The 8382-nt window shown below is 57.3% G+C and overlaps 1 protein-coding gene across 1 annotated transcript; it reads right to left on the bottom strand.

The window, feature by feature from the left end:
* Positions 1 to 470: 470 nt before the first annotated feature.
* LOC109737804 (uncharacterized) lies at positions 471 to 1328 on the bottom strand. The gene is made up of 2 exons (XM_020296931.1): positions 1223 to 1328; positions 471 to 1141 (listed from the first exon to the last, which is right to left on the bottom strand). The coding sequence occupies exons 1-2, from the start codon at positions 1326 to 1328 to the stop codon at positions 471 to 473; spliced, it is 777 nt and encodes a 258-aa protein (XP_020152520.1).
* Positions 1329 to 8382: the final 7054 nt, after the last annotated feature.

Consider the following 8382-nt stretch of genomic DNA (forward strand, 5'->3'; position numbering starts at 1 on the left):
ACACGAGGCGATTCAAACTCGATATCCGTTGGGATGATGGCCTCGGCCCCGTACACGAGGAAGAAAGGTGTGAAGCCGGTTGATCGATTTGGCGTGGTCTGGAGACTCCAAAGGACGGCCGTCAACTCCTCGATCTAGCAGCCGCCCGAGTGCTCCAGCAGCTCGACCAGCCGAGGCTTGATGCCGGAAAGAATGAGGCCGTTTGCCCGCTCCACGTGGCCATTAGACTGCGGGTGAGCAACCTACGCGAGGTCCAGTCGGATGCCCTGTGTCGCACAGAAATGGGCCAAGGCACCTTTGGCGAAGTTCATGCCGTTATCGGTGATGATGTTGTGCGGGATGCCATACCGGACAGTGATATCCGCGATGAATGTGACGGCTTGGGGCCGTTCAACTTCTTGATCGGCCTCGCTTCGATCCACTTTGTGAACTTGTCCACGGCAACAAGCAGATGGTCATACCGCCGCGTGCTATCTTGAATGGTCCCACCACGTCCAATCCCCATACGGCAGACGACCAGGTGATGGGAATGGTCTTGAGGGCTGAGGCCGGTGGTGCTTCTTGGTGCTGAAGCGCTGGCACCCCCTGCACTTCCGGACCAAGTCCTTGGCATCGTCTAGAGCAGTCGGCCAGAAGAACCCATGGCGAAAAGCCTTGGCAACGAGGACTCTGGAGGCGGCATGGTGGCCACATTCACCTTGGTGGATGTCTCTGAGGATAGCAATGCCCTTCTCCGTCTCGACGCAGCGCTGGAAGATGTTGGTCGCACTCCGTCTGACGAGTTCTCTATTGATGATCGTGTATGCACCTGCCCGGTGTTGCACCTGCTGGGCCGACACTTCGTCAGGTGGGAGCACGCGGCTCACCAGAAAGTTGAGGATAGGTTGCGCCCAAGACGGAGCTTCCACCACCGTCATGACAGCGACCGGCGTTATGGTGGCCGGGTTGGGAGGCAGCGAGTTGGAGGCGGTCGCTCCTTGTTGCGTCGTGGGAGTCCCCGGGCCGGCTGCAACAGTCCCCGGGCCGGGTTCTGGTGCTGCAGCCCTCGGGCCGCCTGCAGAAGTCCCCGGGCCGACTGCTAAAGTCCCCGAGCCAGATCCGGCTACTTCAGGGTTAGCCGACACGAACATGGATTCTGATTCTGGCGAGGGTTTGATACACGGCTTGCACAGGAAATTGAGGGAGACGATGGCTGGAATGGCCTACCGGGTGGAGCCAATACGTGCCAGGGTGTCGGCTGCTTCATTGTCGGCTCGTGGCACATGGATGTACTCGCACCCATCGAAATGCCCGCTGATCTGCTGGACGAGGAAGCGGTAGCTGGCCATGTTGGCGTCCTTGGCGTTCTAGTCACCAGAGGACTATTGGACCACAAGGTCCGAGTTGCCGTAACACAGGATGAGGCGGATGCCGATCTCCTTGGCCAGCCGGAGCCCGTGGATGAGTGCCTCGTACTCGGGCACGTTGTTGGAGGCAGCGAAGTGGATCTGTAGTGTGTACTTCAGCTTGCCGCCTTTGGGAGAGGTGAGGACGATGCCGGCTCCCAAAGCGGTGCATATCTTCGAGCCTTCGAAGTGCATCCACCAGTGCATGGAATTCAAAGCTGGCGGCAGGTACTGGATCTCGGCAGAGTTGACAAGGAAGTCGGCCAGTGCTTGGGAGTTGATGGCGGTGCGGGGCTAGTAGAGGATGGTGTCGGGAGCCAGCTCGATGACCCACTTGGCCACCTGGCCCGAGGCATCTCGGTTGCCAATAATCTCGGCAAGGGGGCGGTGTAGATGACCGTGATGGAGTGCTCCTGGAAGTACTGCTCCAGCTTCTTGGCGGCAAAGTACACGCTGTAGCACATCTTCTGCTAGTGGGGGTAGTTCTACTTGGAGGTGGACAACACCTCGCTAAAGTAATAGACCGGCCTTTGGACTGGCTGCACCTTGCTGGCTTCTGGGCGTTCAATGACAATCACCGCGCTGATGACCCGGTTGGTGGCGGCGATGTAGAGGAGCATTGGTTCCTTGGCAGCCGGAGCAGCCAGAATAGGCGGCGTGGACAGCATCCGCTTGAGATGGAGGAACACCTCGTCCACCTGGTCAGTCCACTCGAAGCACGTGGTCTTCTTCATCACCTGGTACAGAGGGAGGGCCTTCTCGCCCAGCCGGCTGATGAACCGGCTAAGAGATGCCAGGCACCCGATGAACTTCTAGACGTCCCGCAACTTGGTCGGCTTCTTCATTCGGTCAATGGCCTTGATCTTCATGGGGTTGCACTCTATCCCACGCTCAGAAACAAGGAAGCCCAGGCGCTGGCCGCCTGGTACTCCAAAGATGCACTTTTCCAGATTGAGGTTGATCTGGAAATGGCGCAGGTTGGCAAAGGTCTCCTTGAGATCCTCCAAAAGGGTGCCGCGCTTCTCCGTCTTCACCACTATTTCGTCCACATAGACGTGGCCGTTCCTGCTGAGTTGCTTCAGGAGGCACTTCTGCATGCTGCGCTGAAAGGTGGCGCCGGCATTCCTCAAGCCGAACGTCATGGTGATGTAGCAGAATGCGCCAAAAGGGGTGATGAAGGCGGTCTTCAGGCGGTCGGCCGGGTCCAGCTTGACCTGGTGGTAGCCGGAGTAGGCGTCCAAAAAGGACATCAGCTCGCAGCCGGCCATGGAGTCGATCACTTGATCGATCCGGGGCAAGGCAAATGGATCCTTGGGGCAGGCTTTGTTGAGGCTCGTGTAGTTGATACACATGCGCCACTTGTTGTTTTTCTTCAAAATGAGGACTGGGTTGGCGAGCCAGTCCAGGTAGAACACTTCCATGATGAAGTCGGCTGCGAGAAGTCGGGCGATTTCTTCACCAACGATCCTTCTCTTCTATTCTGATAGGTGGTGGAGGGGTTGCTTGACCGGCTTAGTATCTGATCACACATGCAGCTTGTGCTCGGCGTACTCCCTCGGAACACCCGGCATGTCCTTTGGGGACCATGCAAAGATATCCCGATTCGCACGGAGGAAGTCGACGAGCTCGCTTTCATATTTGCTGTCGAGGTTGGACCCCATGACAGTGTACTGCTCCGGGAGCGCCGGGTCCAAGATGATCTTCTTGGTTTCCTTGGCCGGCTGGAAGGAGTCCTCGGCCTCAACATCCTTGGGGTTAGATGGCATGGCCGGCTGCTTGCTAGCCATGGCCACAACTTGGTCAAGGAGGCGCTTCTCTTCAGCGATGACGAGGTACTCGGCCAGCCGGGAGCTGGCCACGACACACTCGAGTGACTTCTTGTAGTCGCCAGCAATGGTGATGATGCCCTTGGGACCCAGCATCTTCGCCTTCAGGTACGCGTAGTGCGGAACCATCATGAACTTGGCTAACGCTGGCTAGCCCAAGAGCACGTGGTAGGGGCTATTCAAGTCGACCACCTCGAACCAGATAGGCTCTCGGCGGAAGTGGGTCTTGTCGCCGAACAAGATGTCGATCTTGATCTTGCCGATTGGAGAGCAGGAAAGGCCAGGGACAATGCCATGGAACACGGTCCGGTTGGGCTGGAGCTGCTTCTCCTTGATGCCCAGCTTTTCCATGGTGTAGCGGTATAGGATGCTGATGCTGCTACTGCCGTCTATCAAGATCCGGGAGAAGCGGCAGGCCTGCCTCTCGATTGAGAAGGTGGAGTCCAGAACCATGGCATAAGCACCCGGCGAAGGCATCATGGCCCGATGGTCATCATGGCTCCAGGTGATGGGCCTCTCGGACCAGTGCATGAATTGGGGGCCCTATAGAATAACAGCATGCACCTCACGGTGCTGCTGACGCCGACTGTGCTTGTCGCCGGCTTCACTGGTGAAGACGACGTAAGTGGCGTTCTCATTGGGGATTTCATCTTGGAGCATGCCGACAAGACGGGCCGGCTGCTGAGGAGACGGAGCTTCCGGGCCGCCTGGAGGAGGCGGCACGCCCTCACCCTTTGTGATTTGGGTGAGCCAGCTGTACTGTCGGGTTGTATGGTTGGACGGCTTCGCGCCGCTATGGAACTTGCACAGGGAATCGAGTGCCTGCTCAAAGGAGAAGGCCGGCAGCCAGGCACCCTTGCCACCCCGCTGACGCTTGGGGCCCGGTTGCTCGACCGACTGCTGGTCCTCGACTGTAGCCACCTGCCGACTGTTAGAAGCCGGCTGCTGGGCCTTGCGCTTGTTGTCGTTCGGCTGCTGTCGCCGGTTGGAGTCACCAGCCGGCGCTTGAGAAGCCAGCGGGATCACCTTCCCGGACGCGTCAATCCGGATCTCCGACTTCATGGAGGATTCGGCCGTGGCGTACTTGTCCACCACAACCAGGAGCTCGTCCAAGGTAGCCAGCTCATCGCACAGAAGCTTGTGCTTGAGAAGGGTGTCCTCTCTTCACCCTGCCGTGAAGTACTCGATGGCATGCACCTCGTGCACGCCCTCGCAGGAGTTGTGCACCTCGGCCCAGCGCGTCAGGTAGTCATGAGTGGACTCGGTCGGGCCCTGAATGCACATGGAGAGCTGGCGAGGCTTGGGGCTGGTTGTAAGTGCCGTTGAAGTTGCGCATGAAGACTTTGCTGAAGTCCAGCCAACTGTTGATGCTGTTAGCCTTAAGGCTGTTCATCCATGTCCGGGTTGTGCCCTGCAACATGAGCGGAACCTACTTCACGGCAACACGCTTGTTGCCGTTGGCTATGCTGACTGTTGTGGCATATCGGTCAACCAATCTTCTGGCTTCACGGCACCATTGTACTTGGGAGTGTCGCGAGGTAGTGAGAACCCTTTGGGGAAGGGCTCATCGCGGATGCCGGGGCCGAAGCAGGCCGAGCCACTATATCCTCCTCTTCCACTGCCAGGGACCGAGCCAGCCGCTCGATCTGGTGCCGAGCGTCATTCTCACCGACTGCTTCACGGGGGCCCAGCCGGCCCCCCAAGGTCGGGTGGTCAGCCGGCGCCGGAGAAGCCAGCCTCTCCCTATGGGGGGAGGCAGACGTTCGTCCTGCTAGCGCCGGCCCTCCGCTCTCAGAGGAACTTGCCGGTTGTTCACAATCGCGGGAGTGCCGGCTGTGGCTAGCAGCCGGCTCCGGGTTCCGCTGGCCGCGGCAATTGCCTCTCGGGGATCGAGAGGTTGCTCCATTCTCGTGGCAAGGTAGGGGGTTTCTTTCAAGGAGGTCGCCCTGCCGGGCGGCTCCTACCACGCAGTTGCACGCGTCTTGCTGCATGTTCGCGGCGTTGAGGAGCTCCTGGAGGCGGTTCAGCTGGCTGCGCCGTTCGTCGCCCTCCAGGGTCTCGAGTTCGTCTGCCGCCGCCTTGGCGGCGCTCAGGTTCTGCACTGGGGTGTCGTAGATCGGACGTCCGACTCCCAGCATGCTGGCGATGTCCACGCCGTGTTGCGGGACAGCGTTAGCTGGGCTGAGCTCGCCTGCAGCTGGCGTGTCGCCCGCTATGCCATCGATCTCGCGCTGGTTGGCCTCAGCGCGACGCTTCATGGCCGCCCTCTTGGTGGCGCTCTCAACGAGGTTGACACGGATTTCTTCTAGCTCCACCGGGCCGGCGTTGGCATCGATAGGAGCAGCCAGGTCCTGCATTGCTGCTCGCAATGGGTCCTGAGTGGCCCCGCCAGTGTCATTGCCGTTGCCAGTGACCATCACCGGCACAAAGATGCCAACGTCGAGCGTGCCGGCAAGGGTGTTGCTGGTGATAGGAGGGAGCGGATCATCGACGACCACCATGTCGCCAGGGAACCAGTCGGAGGCAGCCACATCAGAAAGGGTGAGCCTCTGGAAGAGGTCGGTAAGGCGGCTCACGGAGCAGGTGGCTCCCGCACGGGTGGCGACCGCGTCGGAAAGGTTGAGCTTCCTGAAGAGGTCAACGAGGTAGCTTGCGGAGCAGATGGCTCCCACGTCGGGCAATGTCCCAGGGCAAGCGCAAGCAAACGCATCAGGCTGGTTGGTCAAGCTAGATGCGACGTGCTCGCCGGAGGGAAGGGTGGTTCCCGTCCGGAACACAACTATGGTCGACGCCGTGGATGGCCCCGTGGTGGGTGCCAACTATCGTGGTAATCTCACGTCAGATGCCAGGGGGTGGCTTATCGTGGGTGGAGCCATGAGGACGTCGTCGGGTTCCGGAAGCAAGAGTGAGCACGAGCTTGGAGGCACACGAGACGTACGCAGGTTCGGGGCTCTCCAGAGAGATAACACCCCTAATCCTGAAGTTGTATTGCTAGAGGTGGAAGAAGGGTAGGGCTTTCCCTCTTCTCCTAGCTATGGTGTCCGTGTGTGGAATGAGGGCTGAACCCTTTGCATGGGTGAGCCCGGGGGGTGTCTTATAGGCCGACCCCTAGGGGTACAATGGTAATACGGCCGGGTGTAGGACCCGGACGTTAGTGTCTAAGGTCGCCGGGTTCTCCGTCGGCTGCTGGGGCCCACCCCTGGAGGGCCCCGCCGGCTACCGAGAATCTGGCCGACAGGTAGGGCCCACCGCATGAGGGCCACACTAATTGCCTTTCGCTGTAGCTACGTCCTTGCTGATGGGGGCCGTGTCATGAGTCGTATGGCTACAGTCCTACGTCAGGCGGGTAGGTGGCCGCTTGGTCAACGCACACTATAGCCACGCCCCTCCGGGATTCGAGGGGAGCAGGCGACACTGTAGCTATGCCCCGTCTTCTCGTAGTGGGTGAGTGCAGACTCCGAGGAGGAGGAGGAGGGCCGGCTGCTCGGAGCCGGCCCACCCCCAAAGCCGCCTTCTTGGGGTGCGGCGTCTTCTGGAAGCTGGCCGTGTGGTCCTAGCCGGTCCAAGGAGCCGGCCACGTGGCCAGTTGGCATGAGGGGCTTTGAGCAGCCCCGATGTCTTGAAACGTTATAGGGTGCAGATGAGGCTACCCGGGGTCCACCCCCCGGCACAACACATGGTTAACTTGGGGAAGATGAAAGAGAAGCCGATTCAGCAAAGAGTGAAATGATGGTTGATTCATCCCTCCAACTTTATCATCACCTCATCCCTCCAACTTAACTGCGGGAAAGGTGCAACTTTGTGATTTGACGCCTCAATGCTCATTAATATGACGGCGCCAAGACCGGGGTGCGCCCCTGCTGCTGTGCACTGTTATTTCGGTGTGGCACGTGGACCCGGTTGCTTGATATCCCACATGTCGACGAAAGGGACTAGAACATTTATGAAAGCGAGCGGTCCACTCTTATGACGGAGGCCCAGTGAACTGTTACTTGTAATGTAGTAGTACTACTATAGTTTTGCTGTTTCGCACAATCCATCGATACAAACCCGATTAAACAAGCGAGGGCGGGATTTGTCCCACGCGGGTAGTTTGGAATAGGCGGTTTGACACAGAGAGCGAGAGAAAGATGTGAAATGCTTGAATGTGTAATGGGCCCTTGTGTGTGTGTGTGTGTGTGTGTGTGTGTAGTCTGACCTTTCATATCACTAGATGATACTAGCCATACATTTTAAAGGCAATTTTAATGTATGCAAACTGAATAATTAAGTAACAATATGAGATCTAGTAAAACTAAAAACACATATGATTTATTGTATTAGAGTGTAGCAGTGTTGTATTGCATAGTTGTTAGATGTAACATGCGAGAACATGTAGATGTACTTTTGGACGGCCTACAGAGAGAAATTGGGCATATAGTGGATTCAAATATTTGTATTCGTCTTCATAGCGTTTGTAACTCATATCTAGAGTTTGTACGATAGACGTGAATGCTTGTTCGCTCTTACGAAACCAGTACAACAATAATGGGGTGGCGTGCGCCTATTTTGGCACTGGCACTTTGGCCTACTCGACTCCACAGAGAGAGCGAGAGAAGAGATAAATACACTAGCGGTCAGTGTATTTCAAGAGAAAAGTGTAATATGGTCACCGGACTTCGGAATACGCTCACTACGGTCACTATATATGTTTTGCGGTGATTACACGGTCACTTGCTCACCGTTCCGCGTCGGATTGGACTCTGTTGAACGGCTAAATAGTATGCTTGGCACTATGTTGCCTGGTTGAATTGGCCATGTTCCTTGTGGGTCCCACCTGTCAGTTTGCAGAGGAAAAGAGTAAGATAAACATAAATTTACGCAGCCGCAACAAGACTACAACCCGTGCACGGGAACCACCTGGTTGTGTATGTGTCTGTCAGGGCCTGATGTGTGTGCATGCTCGTGTAGGTTGAGCACTTGAGCGTGAGTCTGGTGTGTGCATGCATGCGTGTGAGTGTTGCGTGTATGTGTGTGTGCATGTGAGTGTTGCGTGGCTACGTGTGTACGTGTGAGTGTTGCATGCATGCATTTCGTGTGCATCTGGGCGTGTGTCTATAATCACCAAACTAACTCTTGTGTATTAAAAGGGGATAATTTGATTTATGCCCCTAGTTGTGTCCCACTCGGCT

This window comes from Aegilops tauschii, chromosome 4 (genome assembly GCF_002575655.3).
Source record: "Aegilops tauschii subsp. strangulata cultivar AL8/78 chromosome 4, Aet v6.0, whole genome shotgun sequence".
Lineage (NCBI taxonomy): Eukaryota > Viridiplantae > Streptophyta > Magnoliopsida > Poales > Poaceae > Aegilops > Aegilops tauschii.